Below are 26256 nucleotides of genomic sequence, written 5' to 3' on the forward strand. Positions count from 1 at the left end.
TGTGAATCTGTCTGAGAAACGTACACGCTGATTATATAAAAGGCACTGCCAGCCTTCATTTCATCTGTGTCAGGGGTGAAGTCTGATGATTTCTCAGGCGGGGTTATTTAGTTGCTATGTAAACAACCTTAGACCCCTCTCAAACTCTGACTAGTGAGGAGGAATAACATCTTGGTGTTAAAATTACTGGCCTGAAATAACAAGGTTTTAATATTTGCATCACCAGAGGAGACCGAGGTGGAGCGACTGGTGATGCTAATCTCTGGATGTGACTGGATGTTACTGATAATAAGAAGGATTATACACACTGGAGAGTTACTGATGAGAGAGAAAATGCACACAGCCTAAGGTCCAACATTATTGATCCTCATGCGGAAATTAGGATGTACTGTAACCGGCAGAGGAAAATCACATCCTTGTGCTCTGCAGGGGTACAGACACATGCTGTCGGTTCTTACTGTATCAAGTATATAAAGTATATCATTTTCTAACGATTCACTGAAATAAATCAAACAGAACAGCAGGAGTCATGCACAAGGTTGAGAGGAACCGAGACATAAGAGAGAAAAACAAAAGTGACACATATTGACTTGACTATAGCAACTCCTTCCTTTCTGGTCCAACTAGTTCAGAACGCAGCAGCTCGGCTTCTTACTGGTTTTAACAGACGACATCACATCACCCGAATCCTGGCTTCTCTCCATTGGCTCCCTGACTGATTTAGAATTGATTTTAAGATTTATACTCATCACTTTTCAAGCACGTCTCAGCCTGGCCCCAAGCTACATAACAGAAATGTTGACCCCATATGAGCCAGTTCATGGCCTTTGATCCTCAGGTGGGGCCCTTTCTGGACGATCGCCATCAGGGCCCCTCAGGTTTGGAACGACCCGCCTGAGGACATAAAGCTCGCAGAATCTGTGACTTCTTTTATATCACTTCTCGTCTTTTCATTGCTTTTATTTGTATTTATTTATATTTACATTTTTAACGTTTTTATGTTGTCTTTTATTTCTTTTACTGTCTTTATCTTTCTTCATTCTTCTGTCTTCTCTCTACTGTGTTTTTGTGTCTTTTGTCTCAACTTTACCTTAATTTTGTCTCGCTTTTGTTTGGCTTTCTGTTATATTGCCTTCTGAGTATCCTGCTTTTGCTTTGTCTGCCAAAGCACTTTGTAAATTGAAGTTATTATTATTATTACATAATTTCAGGCAGTCATTTTTTTTTTTTAACAAAATACAGTATTTTTAGTACAAACATATTCTGTATCTGTTTCCTCATAAGCAGGAAAGAGAGCTACATGTACTGTATGTAAAGACAAAAACACAAAAAATTGCAGCAGTTTGAATGTATCTCAGCATCTTTTATCTATTTTCATCTGTTTCTGTGACAGGTTACAATGTTTACAAGCCACACTAAATGCATCTACAGCAGAACATCCAAAATATTTAAGATCTAAGTGTGGAGGCTGATTTCATCCTTCAAAGCACATCAGTTATGTCTGTGGCTCCCTGATCTTTGAGTACCCATCGTGTTTAAGTGGATGTTTATCTGAGGTGCCACAATAAGAGAGCATCTTTGAAGCATCTGAGGAATGTTAAGGTCTAATAGTTCCTGCAGTGATCAGATGTGTCTGGTTTTATGCCTTTCGGCTGCTGCTGAGGATGACTGGAATGTGATTCTCTGATGGGATTTTTGTTTTCAAAAGCAAATGTTTTTCAGGGTTCTGCATTACTTAACAACATTCTGCAATTTTAAAAAAAATCAAAGCTTTCTCACACCAGTGAGGAGCTTTAGAACCACTGCAGAAGGGCTGTGGATGACCAGTGGAGAGAAAATGCTGAGTTGAACTCAAGTTCAATAAATATAATTCATATTCAATGAAATTCAACTTGAATCATTTTATTAGTACTTTCTCCTCCACTCAAAAATGATTTTCTTCTTTTACCTACAATTGAATGTTTGAGCTTCACTGTACAGCATATATATATGATGTATATGCAGAGTTTGATACTGGAAGGATGTTTTCACATTCACATCTGCTCAAAGTGGAAAGTTTCTCTGTGCTCGTTTAAAATCTGATTTTAAGAGGCGGGCCTGTGATTTGTGACATCACAACTAGTTTGGAAGCCAATCCTGGTCCAATATTGAGATGTAGAAACTTGAAGCCTCCAGTGCACATAACACTGAGAATATACTTAACATTGAAGCAGGAGACATTACTTCAGTGTAACATTTTTCAAATTAAATATATTTGCATAATAAGTAGCTGCTATTTGATGGATTTTAACTACAAAAAACAGTCTAATAAAGCAGCATTTTTCTTGATGTGGTTCAATTTTCTCTCTCAATATCACTGACAACCTGTCCAGCTGTACCCTGACTCTAATGCATGCTGGGATAGGCACCCTAAGTCATTTATGTTATCTGTTATTATACAGTTCTGACTTTTACTGTGTTTTTTATGTAATTTGATGATTTGGTTAGTACTAGAGTGTCTGTCACATTGACATACTGAAAGTTGTATTTTCCTTCTTCCCCTCCTCTTCTTGAGGTATTTTATCATTAGTTTGCATCAGTTAAGTTCAACTAATATTTCATAAGAATTACCAAACACATTATTTTGCCTTTCACAGTTCGATCAACCCATTTTCAACTACAAGAGATGAAAATCATTGTTCCTCAACATCAAAACAAGGACACAAAATGTATTACAATGTACAAAAGATTAACCTTACATAACTTCCTACCAGTTCCTGGTCCCTTCCTCTCTTCTTTGCCGGACATTTTAATAAAGCACGCTCTAGTTTGCTTCATCATGGTCGAATGAAGATTAACAGGGCGCATAAAACAAGGGGACAAGCAGCTCAATCAGACAATTTGTGGTAAGACTTTACAGCTTAGCAGGGTTATTTTGGGCTACTACCATGTAATGTCCCCTAGCTATTTTCATCCAGTGATCTGTCACTGTGTTTTCCTCAGTGTAGCTTAATCCCTGATACATAATAAAGACTTCATTAAAACATCTGACATTACACGCTAGATTCAGGAAATTACACCCTACCGATTTTTTTCTGGCCTTCCTTATTTTTTTAAATGTGTCAGGGCATTAAACGTCTAAACAAAGCAAATTGAGTGACCGAATTCTCATGCTCGCTTCTGCTCTCTCTACAGCATTTGACATTACATGGAAGAACAAAAAGCACAATTTCAAAACAGAAGGACGCAATGGACACATTAATAATAAATAACTCTGCTTGCCAATAACTGATGTATCGAATGGTGACTGCCAAAGTAAAGGCCCCATGAGTGATGTATCACGTCCAAACAGTGACTTGTCACCGTGGTACAGAACAGCCTGAGTAATGCAGATATAACACAAGCGTGTCCATGTCGAAACCATTAGGATGTTTCTCATGAACTTATTTTGTCTAGATGCAGCTCACTGCACATTTGCTAGACTTTAGTTGCTTATTGCTCATTATAATACAGACATCTTCACATTCTTTGATTCTTTTTCATTTTTTTTTTGGAGCCGTATTTGTTATTGCGTAAATCATCATGTTTGAAGCTTTTATCTTTTGTGTATTTGAAATCCATCATTAATACAAATCTTCTTGTAATTGCAAGCTTTTTGCTTATTCATTAGGCTCATGGTGAATTTGTGTTTCATCTCAAATTGCTATGATTGTCTCACTCATCAGTCAGAGTGATGCAGTTTATTTGGATTTTGAGTACATTTCAGATCTAACCTTGCATCAGTTTAAGCATTCGGTGGTGAAATTTGCCATTTATGACTCTCTAATAATGTATTACTGTTTTTCCTTAATGCATACATATTTAATTTATTGTCATATTTTATTCCAGGTTTGCCCTGATCTACTGTTACAAGGTTGAATTACTATTATGGATGTATTCAGTGCTCCTGAACAGAGAACTCGTATCAGCACAGCATTTTAAAATCATACAGCTGATTAAATGCCTGATTAGCTCTGATGGTTTTATAGCCTCGTGAGTTAGTGTTGCAGAGTGTGTAATCTTTTAAAGGTGAATCCAAGATGGCCTTGTGAATATTTACACACAGTTTCTTTTTGCCATCGGTAATCGACCTGTGATTCCTGATAATCTGATTTGAGTGGGTCTCTGCCGCACTTGTGTCAAGGAAAACACACCCATAACAGCTTGCATTCATTTAGTGACACAGTCTGCAGCTGCAGGAATGAGTGTTATTAACTGCATACCAACATCCCACTCAAACGTTTGCTTCTCTCTTCATTACCAGCAATTCGTCATTGTGATGCGTGTTATCCCCAAACACATACAGATATATAGTATATAATGATAGTTTTACATCATATGTAAAATGATGTAAGTTTTGTATATTTTTTCTTTTACATGTGCACTTTTTTTTGAACAAACTCAGATCTCAGGTTTGTGATGCACCTTAGATGTTTTTGTGTTTTGTATGTTTTTTTTTTCCCCTCTGCTTCCGAGGGAATTGAAATGTAATACCAACGGGTTTTTTTTAAATAGTTAAAATGACAAACTTGATATCAAGCGTTTTTTTTTTAAATTGAGATTGGTGGAGAAAACACAGAGAGCGCAGTGTCTTACCAGTGTGGCTCCCTGAGAGTCCTGATGGTTGACCTCCTCTCCCTGTCTCAGCAGTTCCTGAATATCTCCCAGCAACCTCCTCTCCGTTGCCGCTCGTGTCTCGTTGATCATCTCCTGGGTGATGCCTGTCAATCAAACACGCCGGCAGAACCAGAGCGTTAATCGCAGGGGGGGGACCGTTTTTCATGACCGCCTTAATATACAACTGCAGCACGCTGATGGGGCAAGTTTATGATCTGATTAACATGGAGGGACGGAGAGGAAGGTCAGACTTTACAGAGCAGGACTGCAGATAAAACAAACTTCGGAAGGTGAACTTTTCAGAGATTCCTGATTGACAGCCAAAGCCTTTTCAGATCACACTGGAAGTTTTCTATATAGATCCCTGTCATGTGACAGTAGCAGTCACTGATTTTGACTGTTACAGTGATCTTTCATGGGCATAGCAAGGGCCAAACGTAAACATGACTAGTTTATAACATAAAAGTAAGAATAGTGTTAATTATTGGAAATTAATTCACCTCTAGACAATTCATTTCATTTGTGTTCAACTTATCCTGGAAATTATTCCCTGAAAAATGGGCACTACATTTGCAAAATCAATACAGAGCTGCTTATGTACATATATTTGGATTTTTTAAATTCAAAGCAGAAATTCAATGGCTATTTCCTGTGGGTGGAAAACACGCTTCCTTTTCTCTACCATATTTTGGCAGGAGAAGACTTTTGTGATATTTGGCACCCAGTTGATGCTCAGGTGGAAGCTGTCTGTCACAGCTGCTCTAAATTCCACCTTTAATCCGAAGTCCTGCTGCCAGGTCGGACTCAATACGGTGACTGATACACTTCAGTGAAGAACTTATCCTCCCACAGCTCAGCAGTAACGTCCGGCAAATTTGAAGAGATGTCAGATTAATAATGAAAAACAACCTGTCAGTCAGAGCTGTGACTCTTATATTTTTACTCTGTGTGACTGACTGAGTTACTTTAAGGATGAAAGGAGTGCTTTACATCTAAAAATTACAACAGATTAAAACTAATTAGTGTTACGGAAAGGGCCTGACTATTCCATTTTGTGTCACTTAAAAAGGTTAAATGTCCATTAAATAAAATCCAATGAAAAATGTTGAAAATGAAAAAAGTCAGGAATTTAAAGATCAACACAACACGCACAACAACATCTTAATGGAGCATGAAGGATCTGGAGGAAACTGGCATTCCTTAAATTAAATAAAAAGGTGAAGTCGACAGGCATCACCTGACGGTGCAGTATTTTGTTGTCAGTATTTCAGCCCCGTGACCTTTCTCCTGACACTGACTTATAAATTGAACCTGGTCGAGTGATGCTGAAGGCAAATCTATCACTTAACCTACACACCGGCATCCAGCCTGCAACCTGCGATTTTAAATTCAAACTCCTGTTTCGATGTCACACTCTCGTTTCGCCTGTAGACCGCACTGACTTTCACACCGCACTCAAAATCAGAATAACAGTCGGAGGGTGTTTAAAGGAGCAGGAATCAGGACGATGACAGTCCCCTCTGTCGACTGACATGACAACCCTCAGGCTACTATCTCTCCTGTTTGCTGTTGTTTCTCTTGCTGGAAACAGTCTCAGTGGCACTGATGTCAAACATTTACTTGCCTTGTTTCTTTCACATCCCCTGCAGCTTGACGATGCGCCTAAGGTTTTAAAAATACAAACCACAACAAACTTTTCTCATACTGTCATACCACAACAAATAGTAGCAGCCGTAAACAACTACAAGTTGAAAGCCCAGGATTCAGTTACATCTACTTCCCCATCAAACTGACATCAGATCATTCGTACATGCCCACAAACCACCACCCGTTCTGTAACCTTTGTTGCTAAGGTAACAGGCTGTTGGGGATGTCCACTCGTATATTTCAGCAGGCTCATTTGATGTCAGTCAAATTTTTGGTATTTTTGCTTGAAAAATGACAGAAATTATGACTTGATTATCAAAACAGTTGCATATTCATCTTATTTAAATTGATTAATTGACTGATAATTGCAGCTGTAAATCAATTATTTTTCTAAATTATTAATATTTTGTCACTTTGCTGATTGTTCTAGCAATAAATCAAATCTTCCAAAACATCCTTCAGAAATCTATGAGTGACTGCATAAACATGTTCAGCAGACCATGAGCTAAACTGTCATTCCTCATCACTCCATCAGTGCCGGGCTGGATTTGACTGGGATGCAAAATGGCGTTAGCTGTGTCAGCTGTGCAGCCATTTGACTAGTCTGCATTCCCCACTCTATTTCACCAGGTAGACATCCCCCCCCCCTTATCACTGCAGTTCATCAGAGATGTACTGGGCTCTACAGGGGGGGATCAAGGAAGAGTCAGATCAGTCGATGCTGCATATCAAGTGCTGTGTGTACGTGTGTGTGTGCGTGTGCGTGAGGGAGTGAATGAGAGAGAGAGAGAGGGAGAGAGAGGGGTGAGAGGAGAGTGAGAGAGAGTGCTTGTGTACCCATCCCTGCGGCGTCTCTGGAGAGAGAAGTCTTATCCAGCAGCATAGTGCTGAGAACATTACCGGAGCAATTAGCAGCGCCGCGCTCCCTTTGATCGGCTTAATAATCATTCTTCTCACCTACTGTACCGCTATCTGCATTCTGCGGCTCGAGAGATCCTATTGTAAGCTGAGAACCTAATTTTCATCTGTCTGCTGTCTCTGTCCTCCCTCTCTAAGCCCCCCCACCTCCCCTCCCCATTTTTTCTGTCTATGTGGGTTTCCAATACTGTCTCACATCCAGGATACAACCCACGACTGTTGCCATGTTCCCTATTTGCACCGTTAATGCTATCAAAATCACTACCACTGCACTTGTTTACAATACAGTACTTATCATAACTGAGTTTTTCTGACCTTTAATTATCCTGGGAAATATGACTGAGCACACATGATGCTCTCCAGCACCACCCTGCCTCCATACAGTCGACTTCTGTTTACCACAGAGCAGCTCCACTGAAGCGTTGGGGGATTTAGCGTTATACTGAAGGGCACCTTGACTACTGTTCACTACTGTACTCGAACCAACTTCATTTCCAAGCCAGTCTGGGCATTCATACTACAGTATTTCTCTAAACTCAAAGCTAATAAGGCCACAGATTGTGCTGCTTTGTTGCCAACTGTGTGCATACGCGCCTGTGTGTAGTTGTTTACTAGAAAACAAAACAGTGTCAAGAGCTTATGTAAAACAGTCTGTCAGCTCGACTCTCTTTGTGTCAGTCTTTCTATGTATCACACACACAGACAGATCTGCACACACATCTAAAAAACAGAGTGCGGATTCCCTCACTTCCTCATTGATGTGCATTTATCCGTATGTCAGAGCTGATCTCCTTGAACTGTCTCAGTAATGTCACACACACACACACAAACTGTGCCAAATGTGGCTGTTTACAGTGACACAGCATGAATATACAGTATTCTAATCTGCATCCCGTCAGGGGGTGATAGAACAGTGAATATCTCAGAGCTCCCTGAGGCATCAATCCTGAATCTGTGCAGGACAGTAAGTGCTTTCCGAGGTCATGACCTCACTGTCATCTTCCTCAGCAATCTGTTCCCGTGGGTGGCATATTTTCAGACTGCCAGGAGCTGCAAACACCCACTTATCTCGCTGCAAAGGTTGAGTCACCTTCGGATGTTCCATGTGAGAAAAGGGTTTTCCCATTAGAAAGTGAACTGTTGAATTAAGTAGTTTGTGTGCAAGTAGTTGTTCTAGATGTGCATGTAGTTCTATGAGACAGGACTGAGTGATGTAACCTGCGAGCAATATCCCCATTAATTGGCCAATTTACCTTGAAAAGGGAAGGCATCTGTTCTCTTTTTTAATACACCGGTGCACAAGGATTCTCGATTCTTGCAGTGTACCTGGTATTGAAGATGACATATCATGTTTTTTGTGATTTTCTGTTATTTTTATACTGTTATAATGTCAGATGTCTGTTAAACAAGGCCAAAGTTCCAAAACTTGAGGTGAACGTATGTAAAAAATGCTGCCTTCAAGTCCAAAGCGCAGGTTTAAGCTCTGCTCCGAATGCTTCCTTTACAAAGTTACCACTACATCTCCATCGAACTGACGTCAGATCATTCACGCATGCCCGCAAACAGCTGTTGCCGTCGTCCACTGGTATATTTCTAATCAGATTCGGGCTAAAACATGTACGGATGTACTGTATTCGAGACGCTGACGTTTCAAGTAAAGAACGAGAAAAAGAAGCAAAATCCAACTACCATCGCTTGTTTATGTAGCCTCCAGAGCTGTCGGAAGTCTCCCGAAAGGGCAGCTTCTGGGAGCTAACCAATCAGAAAAGAGTAGGCTCATCAGTAGGGGGGCCTTAAAGAGACAGGAGCTAAAATAACCTGTTTCAGACAGAGGCTGAACTGAAGGACCAGTATAAGATAAAAAAAGGATTTTTTTGAACTGTAAATCATGCAGAGATATTCCAGTATAAATATAAACCTGGAAATTTGCATGATACGTCCTCTTAAATTATCTTAAATTATTTTGTACTGAACTATAAACAGAAAATTATGGATTATAAATCTGATTACTGATGTTAACTTTATTTCATATGACATATATTTAGTAGTTAAGAATACTTTAACGCACTTGTTTGCTAAGACAGAAAATAAAAATAAAGATGGGCTCTGTTTCACGTCTCTTGTGTAATAAGTAACAAATATTAGTATAATTTATTTAAGTATTAGTGCAATAATTGGATAATTTGGATAACACATATATGGCTTCCCTCCATGTAAGGTTTAAGAGAACGAGTGGCAAACACTGGTGTAGTAGACGTGTCTGAAACGTGCTGCTGGTCGGTTGTGTGATTTTTGTTGGTGACTTTTCAACTTGGCCACATGCTCATCATTTTGTACAACATGGTTGTGTTTCAGGTGATTGAGGAAAGTGCTTATGTTTCCTCTCGTAGCTGCTATTATTTTGTGACAGAACTTACATTTAGCTTTATATTGTTCTGTATTGTGTTTACTCAATAACTCAGTGTTTTGTCTATTCAAGTTAGATCACACACTCATAGTTAATTACATTGCTTAAGACCAACTGGAATGAGCAGTGATTGGTTATTAGTTAGATGTGATTTATTGTTGTAGTTTTCCCTACATTTACTGAAGGGGTACGCTCAAAATGCCAGCCAGTCTGAAAGAATTGATTTTCTGAACAAGTCTTCAATCAGGTCGGTGACAGATTCATAATATTAAGCAAACTATCAGTTTATTGGGTCCAGTACTGAATCTGTCTTAAACCTGCATGACTCAGCTCCATAGAAACATGCTGTTAAAAAGCCTTTAATGGTTAAATGGTAGTGGTACAAGTGAGACTGAACTGGCATAATAATGAAGTAACCAGACACAGTGCAATCTTCACAATGGCATCATGAGAGCACACGGAGAAGCAGCGCTATCTCATTAATTTAATCTGTCTGCAAACACTGTGTGACTGTTAAAGATGAGTTCCCAAACTTCTCCAAGAAAACACAACAATTACACTCATCAACCGAGAGCTGCAGCCTGAAAATGTATATGCAATATAAAATGAAACATTAATACTCTACCTCTGTTGGCCATAGCCGTCTCGATGATGTCCAGCGTTGGATCGTCTTCACACAGGTCGTAGGGCATGTTCCCATCAGAGTTAACCGCCAGCAGATCTGCACCGCTGTTGGAAACGAGTAAATGATTAACAAGATTGGAGTGTAGATTTTTCAAAGACTTATAAACATTGTATGTAAATGTACAATATCCTTGCTAATATGTGGATTATACCAGAACAATGTATGTATATTGTTGTTTAATATATTACATTTAAAGGCACCATCTGTGATGGTAAATATACACAAATGTGTAACCCCTCCGTTGCAAAAATAAAAAGCACAGCATGAAGTTTCTCAAACTGATTTATTGGCTTTTAAGAGAAAGCAGCTAAATCTAATTTTGTAAGATTTTCTGGTTCTGTAAAAGGTTTGTTTACATCAGGAATGTTTGTAGACGTATTTTAAACTCTGGTCAGTTGGGAAACCCCCCAAAAATGCTTTAGAGTGCTGATCTATAACTCAAAGTCTTAGACAGGAATGACAAAATAAATCTGAGTTAAAGTACGAACTGATGATGCTAATTAAATTCTTTCAGTCCAGAGCGAGTCAGACGGTGGTTGTACTGGACAGCTTCCAGGTGTGAATGTGTGTGAATGTGATCAGGGTGTTCATGAAAAAGAGGGCATTGATCTCAGTGAATAAATAAAGGTTTAAAAAAAAAAAAAAAAAAAGTTGGCCTGCATTATTCAGCGGTTTTTAATCAGTAATTTCACTGAGGATAATGAGTCCAAGTGACATCATGAGTGGCTCGACAAGTCCTGCATGTCAACAGATGGTGGCAGTGTGTCTGTAGTTATGCTGTGTGTGTGTGTGTGTGTGTGTGTGTGTGTGTGTGTGTGTGTGTGTGTGTGTGTGTGTGTGTGTGTGTGTGTGTCTTGCATGTCCACAGGCAGCAGTAATATGAGTGTGTACACATACGGTGTTTTCACTTGTCTGCAGCTGTTAATGTCTCTTTGTGTGTGTATGTTTATATCAGAGGATCAAATTAAACACTAATTGAAACTGTCTAATTAAATCCTAATAGAGCACGTTCATGATGTGTGATTTCATGACTCTACTCATTCCATATGTGCAGGTGTGTACGTGTCGGAGCGAAGAAAAGACATTTTTTTGAATAATGAATACATTTGCATAACAACGATGGCTGATAACAACTCAATCTCTGCCGTTTGTAAATCATTACACGTTCTCGGGCTGGGAGATCAATCAATATTATCCTTTATTGACTTTATTGAACTGCAAAATGATGATTTGATCTAATTATATTATTGTATTACCAAATTCTGCTCTTCAAATCTACCACTCAGAGCAAATTGTAATTAACAAAATGAGTGAAGTTTGTCAAAAGGAAATACATAAAAGTAAATTTGATTGCTTTGTATTCATATTAATCCATAAATAATTAATAATATGCCTAAATATCATAATAATTTCAACCGTATCTCCAAACCCTAACATTTCCTTATGTGCTTATTTCTCACTGCTGGAAATATTGGAGTAAAAATTCATTTCCCCACCATGGCTATAATCCATTTTCCAACCTTGGTTTTTGTAATTTTTTTTTTTTTTACTACAATATTGTTTTGTTTTTCTTCCTACTGCTATTAGTGCGGGTTTGGCATTTCCTCTACTGCTAGGTATATAACCATCAATTTCTGCTACTCCAGGTTGCATGCTGTCATTTCTGGATCAGAGACACCTCATTTCTCTTGGCCAGAACTCAATTTAAAAAAAAAACAAAAAAAAAAAAAAACACACAAAACAATTCATAAGTTCATACAAATTGCCTACTGTGGCTCACTGGGGACAGTGGTTGCATTTATAATGGAATATTTGACAGCACAACAAAATACTCTATATGCCCCGTTAATTTCAGAGCAGTGTATGCGTGCAGAGTTTCCCTCAGGAAATTGGTTAGCGGATGCGATAACTGCTGCCAGGCCTCATATGATGACAGCCATTAATGGTCAAGCTGGTCAATAACAACTTTAAACTAACCTCAATTCGACGCACACTCTATTGGGTCAAACGTGTGTCAAGCTGGTTATTATGAAATTAACTTCAGCCTCATGTGGCAGTGAGTTTTTTCCTCACACATCAGCATCTGATCTGGATTTTTATCTCTATCTATCTATAAAAATGTGAAAGTTTTCTTTCTTCTCACACTGTGACGTGCTTTTGTGACTCATTACTGTAAAGCCAACATATGATGATGGATGAAATACCTGCTGAGCTGAATCAAACAGATCCTGATGCATCTCATCTCTCAATGTAGTTACTAGATGAGGTTTTAAACAGCTGTCTGACTGATAAGCAACATTCGCTGAATGATGTAGTGCCCACTGCTTGTGTTCCCTGAGGAAACCTAATAATATTCTTCACAAAAATGTTTTAAAAAAAATGTAAAGCATATATAACCCTTTGATAAATCCTGGTTTGGAATATCTGCATGTCTTACTGTGCAATGAGTATCTTGACCAGCCCTGCATGGCCACAGGTAGCAGCAGCGTGCAGCGGCGTCCACAGCTCGTTGTCCTGAGCGTTGACGGTGGCTCCTCGGTCCAACAGGATCTTCACCATCTCCTCATAGTTATCTATACAACACTGTGTGGAGACAAAGCGGGGAGAGGCAAAATGAGAGGAGGGGAGAGATACATTTTGCTTCAGTTCTTCTGATACTATTCTTGCTGCTGTGATATCTCAAAAACCCAAAACAGAGACAGAAAAACAGAGAAAGGAGAGAGACTTGAAGGACTTAGATTAAGGAGAGAAGTATGACAAGGTGAGAGGAAAGGAGGGATGGAGAAAAGGGAAGTGATAGGAGGTGAACAGGAAGCAAGAGGGCAGGAAGGCAAAGGAAATAAAGAGAGAAAAAAGGAAGGACAGCAAGAGGTAGAGAAGGAAAGGGGGACAACCGAAAGAAAAAAATGGACAGAAAACATAAAAGACAGAGTGACAAACAGATCCACTGTTTCCTCTTGTTGGGAGAAAAATCAAATGCTAAAAAGCTGAAGAGGAGTTTTACATTTTAATATTTTCAGTCTGACATAGCATATAATTCATACAGTGAGTACTCAGCTGTGCTGCATTGAAGCTGCACGCTTCAGCACCTTAATCATTGCAAGAAAAGGATGAAAAGAGACTCATTTGTCACCAACCGCACAGACGAACATGAAGTCCATAAAGAAGTAAAACTGTACCTCTCCGAAAAGTCCTTTAATAGCATATTGCACGGTGCAAAACTGAGAACACAGGAAGCCACTTTGGACAAAGTCATTCTGACATCTCAGCCATTGTGTGGGTTGTTGTTTGGATTCAAGACAAAACTGGAAATACACCCATAACTCACACCCATCAACAGAGACAGATAGAGACAGACAGAGCGGGACGGAGAGTGTTTTCCTTGTTAAACTGGGTGTGATTACAGGGTGGGGAGGAAGGAGACTTTTCCATAAAAAGCATCCTCCAATCTAGCTGCAGACTGTCAGCAGCGGCAGTTTTCCCCATCAGAGCTAATTGGTGTGAGTGTGGCCGTGCAATGCGGTGCTGAGTAAATACGAAACCAACAGAGAAGACAAAAGAGGAAAAACAACATGCTGCAACGAGATGACATGGAGCGAAAATGCTAAATTACTTTGTCACAGAAGGTAATACTTGTTGCTAAATATGAGAGGGGCATCGCAGCATCTCGAGAGACTTTGTTATTATTTATGCTGGTAAAGTTGTAGGTTTGAATCTAATTCATGGCATCTGCTGCATGTTATCAAGCCTCCCATCTTACCAATCACTCCACAGTATATGCAGCATATTAAAAGGGAAGAAATATTGATATCACAAAAAATTCCTTTTTTGTACTAAGAAACAGCTGCATATTTTTTACAAAAGAGCATCTTCACTTTGGTGAGAAACCACCGGAGTGTTGTCACTTCTCTGCTCTGCTTTGAAATGAAAATGAGGCATCTGTCATGATTAAAAGTAAAATCTCTGATGACAAAATGACTGTTGTTAATTCCATTATGAAGTCCACTGATTGAATGTCCTCTATTGAAGATTAAACAATGAGAGGGGAAAGAAAGATGGAGAGATTGGTAATAAATGGTAAATAGAGATAAGGAATTTAAAAAAATAAATAAATTAGTCCACTTTGTAAGCCACTTGTCTTGCTCAGGGTTGCAGGAACTGGCAGATTTTCCCAGCATGCAATGTGCAAGAGGTGAGGTGCACCCTATTACAGGGCTTATACACATTCATTTCACCTATTCACCTAGTCTTTGGACTGTGCGATTGAGTGCTAACACATTTCCAAATTATTCTGACAAGTATTCTGAACTACTCTCTACATGTGTTATTATTCACTTACTATTTACAAAGAAACTGTCGACATACCTGAGCCTTGACCTGAAGTCTGAGTCTAATATGAAGGAGATCAATTAAAAAAACAACATGAATGGATGAACGCATAGATTCACTGAGATGTACAGAGCAGTATTTTCCAGTGTAGCTCCTGTACTGTGGGTTTCTCTTGCAGTTGTAGATCTCACCAAAAGTCTTGCCCTTTTCAAATGTGGGACACACGACGTCGCTGGGTTCGTCTGCCGTTGCCTTTATGTTAATCTGACAACATAAGATTCAGACTTGTGTGGAAAGTGTTACAGAAATGTCACTGGATGCGACCTAGTAGATTGCTGTCATGACTTTTGCATAAAAAGTGACTTAACTGCTTATTCACACATGGGATCAAAAAAGTAAAACTTGTGCATGTCTGAAAAGGACTCCTGACTGCTTTTCTCTCCCGCCAGGTAGTTAGTTAGTAAGTAGTTAGGTAGTTATCTTGAGGCCGATGTACAAATTAAGTGTCTGACTAGATGGCTGAAACAAAAACTATCAGGGCTCTGTGAGCCTCCTGAGGATCAGGAGTAAAAGTCATTGATTTAGAGTTGCTGTCATTGTATTGGGTGATAAAGATTTGCTTTCCCCTAAAAAACAACTCCATATGGTAGATGCTCACCATATAAACGTAGAGAAGTTGATGTGTGGAGAGCATTGGGTTTTTTTTTTGATGGATTTACATAGAGGATGAGCTGAAATGCACTCTCTAGAGGTTTCTAGTATCTGTGAGTAGGAGCGAGAGCAAAGCAGGCTAATACAGAGGAGAGACACAATGAATATAAACCCAGATGGAAACGCTAAGAAAAAGAAGGGAGGCAGATCAGACAACAGAGGGTAGTTACTTTGGAAAATACAAAGAACTACAGACTCTTCTTCATCATCTTAGTATCATCTTTTAGATATAGGTTGCATTTTAAGGTGATTTTAGAACAATTAAGAACAACAGACTGCAAAGAATAGAAACTAACCCTATTTTTAGACACAAGAGAGCAGAAAAACAAACATAGTGGCAAATAAATGTTATTTCTCAACAAATATCCTTATAGCAATGAGTACTTCAAATTTGATCAGTACCGAGAGTATTCCAGCTAGCAAGAGCTGAACACAGGCACTGTTGTTTTGTGACAAGGCTCTGAAATTATTTAATGGTTGAGACGTAACCTTTGGTACCACATACATCTCTGCCGGCCTTAAAGGAAAACCTCAATTTCTCTTCTCAGTCACCTGCACTCTGTCTCTGACTTCCTGCAGTCTGAAAAAACCTGAATGCTTTAACAACAATAAAAAAAAACTTTTAAACCACACTGACGTAGTGTGCATTCTCTGGAATTTTATAGCTTCGACTGCCAATGCTACTCAGATAAGGAAGGTCTGACTGAGGAGTGTGGAGGGGGGAGTACATAAAATTAATATACAACACAAGAGAGGAAATGAAATTACTGCACAGATGCAAAAGACAGATAGCAGGAAGACCGATTAGCGGTGATATAGATGCACAGAAAGAACACAAGTAGCTGACAAACATCCTCTGAGGTATTCACACCACCTTAGTCGTGGTGAAGCATACGTACATTCATCAGATACACCGTGTTTAACAGGCTTACATGAGAATTGTTATACATGTTTAGGATAGAGAAAGAGAGAAGAGTATGACATGCAACAAAGGCCTCATGCGACTGGAATTAAACCGGGAACACTGCGTTTTATGCAGTGTGCATCTTAACCACTCGGCCACTGGACGCCCCGTCCTAACTTTTTTTTTTTGGTGGCGGAGGTTAAAAGATTGAGGAGAGATCCTTTTGATATGTATATGAGAGGAAAAAGAGCTATACGATACTTAAAGCAGGCACACAGCATGAATAGAGGTCCTAGTCACAAAGCACAGAAGGAGGTACACTTAGAGGTTTCTTGTTTTTTTTTTCTGATGCAAATCTTTTCTGAGGAACTCTGCACAGACTTAGTGTGAAAAGATTATGTATGATGCTCAAATGAGGAAGGTAAGATAGACATAATGAACAAGACAGAACAAAGTGTCTGTCGCCTTCTTCACAGGATGCCAAAAGCAGAAGTAGCACTCTGTGGAGGCTGGTTGTTTGTGTCAACTACGTCCGGTTTCGTGATGTCTAAAGAAGAGCAATGGAAATAAATTCACAAGAAAAAGACAAAAGGAGCGCAAGTGACATTTCCTTGTTATACTGTGTGTGTGAGGGTATTAAATCGGCAAATTGAACATCTTGTTACATGGATATGGTACTGTAATTCACAGAGCAAGTTATGGATTTCATTTCCTCTCTGAGTCTGATAATTGGCAAGCTTGAAGTTATTATTTAATAAAAATGAGCAGCCTCATAAAACTGACAAGAACAAGGCTCTTAAGAGACATACCAGCTTGTCAAAGACATCGGATACCCTGATGGATTAGCTAACATCTAAAGCTCCAGCCTGCAGCAGTGGCATGACAGATGTCTTCAGAAAAACCCGAGAGACTGCAACCTACACACTAACAACTAGGCTAATCTCCTAACCTCCTTCTGAATAAACCCACACACTTCAGCCCACCTGCTAGCTGACTGCTAGGCTAATCTCTTTTTCTCTGGAAACAAAAAACCCCCCAAAAAACCAAATATACATTTGCACCCACATCCTAACTCGACACTAAACTAAGCTCCTAGGCTTGCCCTATAGACCCCTTGTATACCACCTCCACCCCTCTTGTCTTGGCAACAAGACAATGAAGCAAGCAAGGAAATAATGTGTCTTTCATGAAAACTATTCACACAGGGACAGTAGTGTGGCTCTGACAAAGGCCCAGATTATCCCATGTTACTGGAACACAACAACAACAGTCTTGCTGGGATCTGTGAGTGGGCTGAGAGGACTGTGGTTCGAGGTTGAGGAGCAAAATGACAAGGAAATAAGGCTGAGACTTTGACTGAATGGCTAGCCTGAAATTTGATCAGGGCGAGTGCCAGGAGGGCTGTTGGTGACAGCGCTGGCACTGAAACTGAAATAGTGAGAAGTTAAGCGACCAAGACCGGAACCAGGAGAGTAGAGCTTTAAATTTTACCAGCGCTGAAAGGACTAATGCAAATCAATTAGACAAGACTGGATTGGGCATAAAGATGTCAGTGTCTGAGTGAAGAAACTCAAGAGGCCAAGTTCAGCTGTAGAGAATTAGTCCTAAAAGGCTAAATGAATTGAATCGAGGCTGTGACAAGCAGCTGGGACATCAGAGGAAAACGGTGTGCAACCTGTGCTGAGGATTTCTGGGCTCAGGTAAAATTTTAACCACTGTTGCATGTTATTTCCTCCCCTTTCCTCTTGTGCGTCAGTATTAAATCATATCCCTGAAGAATAAATGAAAGCACATTAATAAGAAACAGGTGCTATGCAAGACTAGAATGGTAATACCAGGGTTATTTCTAAATCTGGGGAGCTGAGTGTAAGAACATGGTAGCGCTGAGATGCTGTCAGGTCTGAGTTTAAGGGCCTCAAAGGCTGAAATAATGAAGAGCTGACTGACTGATGAAAAGTCTGGAACCACGCAGGAATGCCGTCTCATAACTTCACAGCTCGACATGATCAAATCCTGCAGATGATCATTACAGCACGGCGAGTTAAAAGCCAGCCTCTGTCATCTCTGCATAAATATTTGAGTGGTTCGAATCGTTGAAGTAAATGTTTTTAAATGTGACTCCAGCAGTCTTGTTGATGTTCTGGTGCCATTGTGTCCACTCAGTCACAGCTGGGTCCTGCAGCAAAGTCCAAGAACTCAGAGCGAGATAACAGCTGCAATTCGCCCAAGTATGGGACAACACGTGGCAGGTGTGTTTGGAATCGTTCGCTGGCAAGGATATTGTTTTCCTCTGTGTTAGAAGGCGTTCAGTCCAAAATTACGTCTGTGTTTCACTTCAGGTTCCGGTAGGTTTTCCACAGGTCCGTTTTGGATCGGGTCTGAGATTTTGGACCCATGGAGACCTCTAATTTGAAGGCTTATCAGCTCGAAACATTCAACAGCGGTTAATTATGAGTTTTGTTTGCTTGAAACTAACCAGGAAATGTTGTCTGACTACGTGTAAAGATAAAATTGTTTATACCTGTGGCCATTTGGATTTGTTGCCATAGAGAGGGACAAGACGTGATAAATCGCCACAAATGGGATTAACAGAAAACACTTTGGGACAGTCTCTCCTGGAAGGCATTCATGGTGTTGCACTCGCTTGTAGACATGAAAATTGACAGAAGAAATTGTGTGAAGAATGAAAAAAGGAAGCTTTAGAGAGAAGTTTCACACCTCAGTACCTAAAGTTGGCGTTTATTGTCAAACGCAGTCTCCCCGATTCCAACATCGGGAAAGTGTGGGAGAGGAGGGTTTCAGAAGCTGTTTGATGATCAGAGAAGCATATCGAGGCCATAATACTATGAGGGAGGATTTCTATAACTGAGAGGTAAACAGTAGAATGACTTCATTCTGATTACAAAGGAAGCTACTTTGAATGCGTGTGTGTCGAATGCACGTATCTGACTGGCCGATGCAGCGTCTTGCCGGATGACGTTGGGTTGCTCTGTGGAAAAAGTTGAACTAGATTCAACCTTTTTGTGTTGGAGAACAGTGCATTTTTTTGCCTGAGTCCTCTGTGTTTAGACCCCAACGTTTCCAACACAGTGGTCTCGGTTGCATATTTTGACGCAGTGCTAATGATGGTCCCGACAAAACCTTACACACATTCAAACACAGTCTTGTTATTGAACAAAAAGACTTCATTTATCCATCGCATCACCCCAATGTGAACTAGCCAACTAACTATAGAAAATTATACATTCTCTATCAGAACTGAAGCTATCAAGGTGCTTTCTCAACACATTAACTTCTTTTCAAAGACTGATAGTAAATATTGAAGTGTGTGTAGGTGTGTGAGTGTGTGTGCATGCTCTGGTTCACACACACACACACACACACACAGAGCCCCTTCAAGCCATCTATTGATGAATGACTCATATCAGTGAGGCGAGACTAACCTTAGATAGGTATGACATCTCATTTAGAGAAATATCAGCACTGCTTTCTTTCATTTATCTCAGCCTCTGCTATATGGTATGTGTGTGTGTGTGTGTTCTGTAGGTATGTTCTCTTTCTATGTCTATATTCTAGTTTCTATGTCTGTCCTTAATCTAGCTTCTGGCACACAGGACAAATAATACACTACGAGCACAAGTGTGTGCGTGTGTGTGTGTGCGCACACAAGTATGAATTCCTCGTGTGTTTCCATACTGTGTCCCCATCTTCCTGTGTATGTGTGTGGTGGTATTTGTCAAGTCATAGCACAAGTGAAAAGGTCTCGAAGACACGGTGCACGCTGACCGATCCAAATAGCAGATTAGCAGGTGTGTACACACACACACACACACACACACAGAAAGCCGAAAGGTCAATCTGATCTTTGGCAACCGACGGCCCGCAGCTTTTAAAACACCAGCCACACCGGTGGTGACTGATAGACTTCAATTTTCTCTTCCCCTGTTCATTTCACTGCCTCCCAGCAGGAGCCTGAATATTAGGCTTTAAGAAGCCGAGAGGGAAAGAGAGACGGCCGTGTTAGCTGAGGCAGAGCGAAAAGAGGCGAGACACACAGGAAAAGAAGGAGAGAGTACATGAAGTATTGGAGGTATAGTGAAACTGTAGAAAGAGATAAATGAGAAGAAGAGGCGGCAGGGAGGATGAGAGACGAAAAGCAGAGCAGGAACTGATACAAGAAATGAGCATCAGATCCATTTGGAATGTTTTAAGATGGAGTGCCATCCTTCTTGAAGTCTCATTTGTTTTCATTTTACTTTAAAATGCGACTCCACTTCAGGGGTTATGCAAACTTGGTATCTTTTTCACTGTCAACATCTCTTTCTCTGCCAATAAAGATGCCATCCAGATCTCGATGTGGGTTTATGGACTGCAATAAAATTCTGAGTTTACTCTTTGAGCTACTCCAGCAATTGACATTTTAGTGTAGTAGAGACAAACAAAATGGTTTAATGGTTGTTTTCTTCAGCGTCTCCCACCTGTAACAGGTGAACCTGCACTGTCAGCAACTGCAGCAGCTTTGTGCGGTCTGCTTGAGTAGTCAACCGTTACCTGAAATATACAAATCTGTCACTGCCGAATCCCCCTGAGGAATGTGCTTAGTTCAGCTCAAAGATCAGATCAGTTTGAGAATGATTTGATGGTTATACTTGAGAAACTTTGTCTGTTTAGGTTACCTGGAGTCTAAACAGATGTTTGTACACTGAAAAGTGGGCATTTTCAAACCTATAGTTTGTTTACTCTGGTCCAATCAGGGGATGAGTTGGTAAACTTGGAGCATTTTTCCCTTGGTTTGGTTTCTTTTCACATAGAGAAAAATCAAAGCGAACCAAGATGTGTCACTACAAGCCACGCAAGAACGTTCGCTCTGCTTATTGGTCAGCTGTGTCGTGGGCAGAAATAAGAACATAAACACTGGAAGAGAAGGTCCTGAAGAAGGTCCTCTGGCCAAATACAACGTTCTTTGCTCCGCTCGTCTTGGTCGGACCTCAATTTATTCTCCAGCTGGTTGCTAGCAAGGTCTGAAAATGCCCGTAGTCTCTTCATGTAGTTTGGGTGGACGGAATAACTATCCAATCTGAAAAAAGCTAGGTGTACAGTAAATGCATCCAAGAAGCGTTCGAGATGGAGTGAAATTTAATTGGTCAAACCCATTCAAACCAGATGTTGAAAAGGTGTAGATGCATCTGTCTGCTGAAGACACGTACGTACAGCTTGTTACAGAAGGCGTAGCGGGTTGTTATATCATTTATTTGATCCTTGATCAGTTTGACCATTGAATGATCTGTATGATGTGTTTGTGTGAGTTTATGGATAGTTGGTCGCAAGCTAGCTGTTATTACTAACTGTTCATTGTTGCAACTAAGCTGCAGAAGTGAACGAGCCATTATTCTTTTGGCAATTTTGGTGGTTACAAAACAGTTTCAGGCGCATTGAAATGCTCCACTGAGCTGGAGAGATGCCATCATTCATTTGTAGCCCAGGAAAACCAAAACATATTGCAATCAGATTTGTGATCTGTCCAACAGCGAAGCATCAGTGGGAATGAAAGTGTCATAAATCTGATCTGGATTTTATTCATATACTGTATGAGACAGACTAAATGAAAGTGTAAATGGAGCTAGGATATAGTGGCAAGAACTGGATGTAATCCAAAAGACTGAAGGAAAAAATATTAAATCAAGGTTGGTTGATTTGTGATGAAATGAGACATGTAATGATCCATTATTTACACAGACAACTGAGCAGTTTTGAGAGCAAAAACATCTCAAGGCATTGATTTGGATGAGGTGGAAAGCTTTGATTATCATGCCAGTAATGTATCCAATTAGCAAGTGAAAATAGGCCTGATCTCCTCTATCAATTTCCTTCATCAAAATGGACAAATATCCCCAATACTGAACTCATTTCCTCCCTATTAAAAATAATTTTTCAGTCTCACAAAACGTCAAGATTGTATTCTGCACAAGGCCTTTAATTCCAACCCCTGCAAACTAATCACACAGGGAAATGATTTAATTATATTTCAACGACAGAGACAGTGGTGGTAAGGCTGGATTTGATTAATAAAAGTTTTAAAAGAATAGAGTCCTGAAGTTTTACTGCCTGACCAAAGATCCATTGAGGCAAAACAAGGAGATTTTGTCCTTATCAGCTTCAGGAAAGACAGAGGCTCATCAGTGCTCCAGTTTCAGACGAAAATACCGTCATGAATGTTTTGAATGACCCATAAATACTACAACTTGTGAATTATTTGTATTATTTTAGATACATTTTCTTTGTCTGTGAGAGAGACGGATCATAGTAAAAGACAAAAGGTGGAAACAGACAAAACACAGTCAGTTAATCTCACCTGATGCAGAGCGGTGAGACCATCTTCGTTGCAGAGGTCTGGACCCACGTTGTTCTTCAGCAGGTAGCGTACTGGTGGAAAGAAAGATGGAGAAACACATTAATGAAGGTGGAGGTCTGGGAAATAGTTGTATTTATACACAGTGTTTCTTTCAGCTGGCTTGAATAACTGCGTTTCCTTTTACAAATTAAACTAGATTTAGAGGTCTCACTTATCTGCATGCTTCACTCGCTCGAATAAAATACTGCCACCAGTTGCAGGTTAAGAGGCACGCACATGTTGCAGTTATAATCAATATTGCAGAAAGAATAGGATGTTCTGCCTACTGAAAACAAAACAGACGTAGGATAAAAGCATGATAAGCTTCCAAACTATCCCATTCCTCTTAATTGCTCACACAGCCTGCAGGTGCACCTCAACTTAACCTTTTGTTACTCTGTGACATCACCAATCAATTTGCGATCCATTAATCAAACGGCATCACCGTGATGCATCCCTGCAGGAACCTCAATCTCTCAAAACATCAGCCCTGCCAGGATGTTACCCAACTGACCTTGGGAAAATATGGATGAACGGTGAGTGACGGTAAGGGAGGTGGGGGAGGGGAAGGGAGGTGGGGATTGCTCATAGAGGATGATGTAATGATGCTTTGGATTACACTGTTTGTCTGCCTCATAGTACAAAACAGATAAACCCCTCCTGAACCCTGATTCATTAAATATCAGCTATCACAATCTGCACTCAGGACAGCTGCCCCGACGCTAAAACTGCTAAACCTGCCGGCCTGAGCAGGAAGTGCTGGTGGCACGTAGGGCTCCTCTCCAAGTCATTATTATCCCCTGTTTTTGGCTCCGTCGCCATCTGCCTTTATTTCACAGAGACAAAAAACTCCCCCACACAGAACCAGCAGATAAATCAGGTTATGAAGACTGAAAGAGATGAGATTTGGGATGATAATTATCACATCTGTCCCTTACACTGACTGAAAAACAATCATGTACACACGAACTAGATACACCAACATGCATGCGCACAGATACAAACACACCTGCAAGTCCAGACAGCTGGAAAAACAGCACAGATGTTGATCTATATATAAAATTGAACAGTAAATGCTGTATTTTCTGCATTTCTATACATTTATCCATGTAGCTAATCAGATACGATAAAACTGGTTATTGTGCTTATAATGGTAAAATCATGTTTAGGTTCCTCTATAGAGACCTGATACTTTCTGACTGATGTTGTATTTATACCTTTACTAAAAGCACAGAGTTTTATTTTATCGTCTTTGATTTAAGTTCAATTCCAGCATGTTTTTAGGAGAATACTGAGTGTAAATAAAAACATAGATTAAAAATATGCAGAGGACATGGCAGGATTTTTTTTTCTTTCTGCCCCGAGTAGTATGTGCAGGCTGCTTAGGGCCAAAACAACCTCAATTAATAAGATACGACAGCCTCTTTTGCCTGAGAGGTGAACAGCTAGTAAAGTTCAATTGCTGTGAGCACATGGTAATAACTGAGGCCCACCCAGATGAGTGTATCAACATTTTCACCTCTTTTCCTGCATCTGGATTTTGTCTGCTGGACAGTAAGACAACTTTGTTTAGAGATATTTTAGTCAATAAATCAAACTGAGATTGTAAAAGTGCATGTTCCCCCCATCCTCAGTGGAAATTACACTTTGTATAAAACACATAAATTGGTGCTGGTCCATACAGACACACATATATTATGATGCTATCATAATCCTTTATTGTTCATGTATATGGCTCTTTGTTTCCAGTACATGCAGCTTTGGGCTCCTTGGCACGCCATGTTCGCACCATTTTCAAAATTCAAGCACCCATTGTGTGAGAAAGTAAATGGCGTATGGAAAGCAAGAGCTGCACCTGGTGTCCTTTTTTCAGAACTCTTTCTCAAGTTAAGAACAGTTCGAGCTCCTCGAGGAGTGCACGTGCTATGAACTGCATTTTTATGTGACAGCTAATAAAGACAAGTATGCTAGAGAGGCAGGTCATGACAGCAAGAGGAAGGTTAGTATTTATGCACAGCATAGGAGTTTTGTCCAAGTGAGGGTTAGATGGAGGTTTGTGCATTGTGCAATCCTCAAAATGTGGCAGAGAGAGTGATTCTTCTATAATAGCACAGAAGCCATCACCAGCCTAATTCTATCATCCCACTTCCTGAATCATGCATCTATTAGATCTCTATTAGGCCTATGATAAGCATCACTGTCATCAACATCTAACTGTGATATTTCACTTTGCCTGAACATTTTCAGTTTTATCATGACCATCTACAACACAGCAGATCGGCAACAGTAACGTCACCAACATCAGCTGCCTTTAAAATTCCAAAGCCAGCAAACCAAACAAAATGAGCTGCTGCAGCCGCCCGGAGCAGCCAAAACTGATGGTTTACTGCATAAACGGTAAACCATCCAGTAAGAGTTAAGCGAGGGAAGCGGTGAAATATTACAGTGAGCGCAGAGAGAAATGGACCCAGGTTATACAGTGCAAGCTCAGACTCACTGCATCATCACACACACCATCTCTGCTTTCCTCTGGGTATTTGGGGTGTTGATATACATGAACGGTATAAAAGCTGGACTGTAAACAACACATCTTAATGGAACCACTAAGACCATTTTTGCAGCTGATGAAAGCTGTATCCTCCACCATTTTCTTGTATTTACATTAGGGCTGGGCAATATATCAATATTGATATCAGGATATGAGACTAGATATCGTCTTTGATTTTGGATAATGTAATATTGTGAAATGGCAAATGTTGTCTTTTGCTGGTTTTAAAGGCTGCATTACAGTAAAGTGATGTAATTTTTTGAACTTATCAGACTGTTCTAACTGTTCTATTATTTGCCTTTATCCATTTAGTCATTATATCCACATTACTGATGATTATTATCAAAAATCTCATTGCGTAAATATTTTGTGAAAGCTCCAATAGTCATTCCTACAATATTGTTGCTATATATATTGATATTGAGGTATTTGGTCAAAAAATATTGTGATATTTGATTTTGTCCATATTGCACAGCCCTAATTTACATACAAATGTTTTTCTGTACTGTGGTATCTAAATGTCATGTTTAGCTACATAAGTGGATTATAACTGAATTTAAAATGCCTTGAAAACTGCATTTAATAAAAATCCATTTCGGAGGATGTGACAAGCACAAGGTTTCCTGAAAATAATTGATTGCTTTTTTTTTTAATATCTTTTTGCCCACAGGAAGCCAGTGCATGTTCCAGTCACTTTGTAACACTCAATAAATGGCTATGGTATTTATTTCTAATACAAGTACATGAAAAGCCTGAATTAACAACCATAAGTAACAGTACTAAAAGGAATGTGATACATTTTTCAGTCCTACTTATCTAACTGATGTTAGATACAGTCCACTCTCTTACGGTCCACACGACAGACAGTCTGCTCTTCTGAGAAATATCTGATTTAAAGCCAAAGAATGCCTCTATCACACCACAGTTTTATGTACAGCAAGGAAGTAAACAAGCCATTGCAGGACCAATAGGCTTAGGAATTCTTTTGTTCCAGCTGCCATTGGCCTTTTAAACAACACACTGTAATTATCACATTGTATGTTATGTTGTATTTATTGCCTTTCATACTTAATGTGTTTTG

The 26256-nt window shown here is 39.8% G+C and overlaps 1 protein-coding gene across 2 annotated transcripts in view; it reads right to left on the reverse strand.

Annotated features, from left to right (window-relative positions):
• Nucleotides 1–26256, reverse strand: part of ppp1r16b (protein phosphatase 1, regulatory subunit 16B) — an 89830-nt gene that overhangs the window by 5626 nt on the left and 57948 nt on the right. For both annotated transcript variants that reach the window (XM_042405543.1, XM_042405544.1), the window contains exons 3-6: nucleotides 22589–22659; nucleotides 12730–12875; nucleotides 10233–10336; nucleotides 4615–4739 (exon numbers count right to left, since the gene is read on the reverse strand). In XM_042405543.1, coding sequence (XP_042261477.1) covers nucleotides 4615–4739; nucleotides 10233–10336; nucleotides 12730–12875; nucleotides 22589–22659 — 446 coding nt within the window. The remainder of the gene's footprint in view (nucleotides 1–4614; nucleotides 4740–10232; nucleotides 10337–12729; nucleotides 12876–22588; nucleotides 22660–26256) is intronic.

The sequence above is a fragment of the Thunnus maccoyii genome, chromosome 3, assembly GCF_910596095.1.
Source record: "Thunnus maccoyii chromosome 3, fThuMac1.1, whole genome shotgun sequence".
In the NCBI taxonomy this organism is placed as follows: Eukaryota; Metazoa; Chordata; class Actinopteri; order Scombriformes; family Scombridae; genus Thunnus; species Thunnus maccoyii.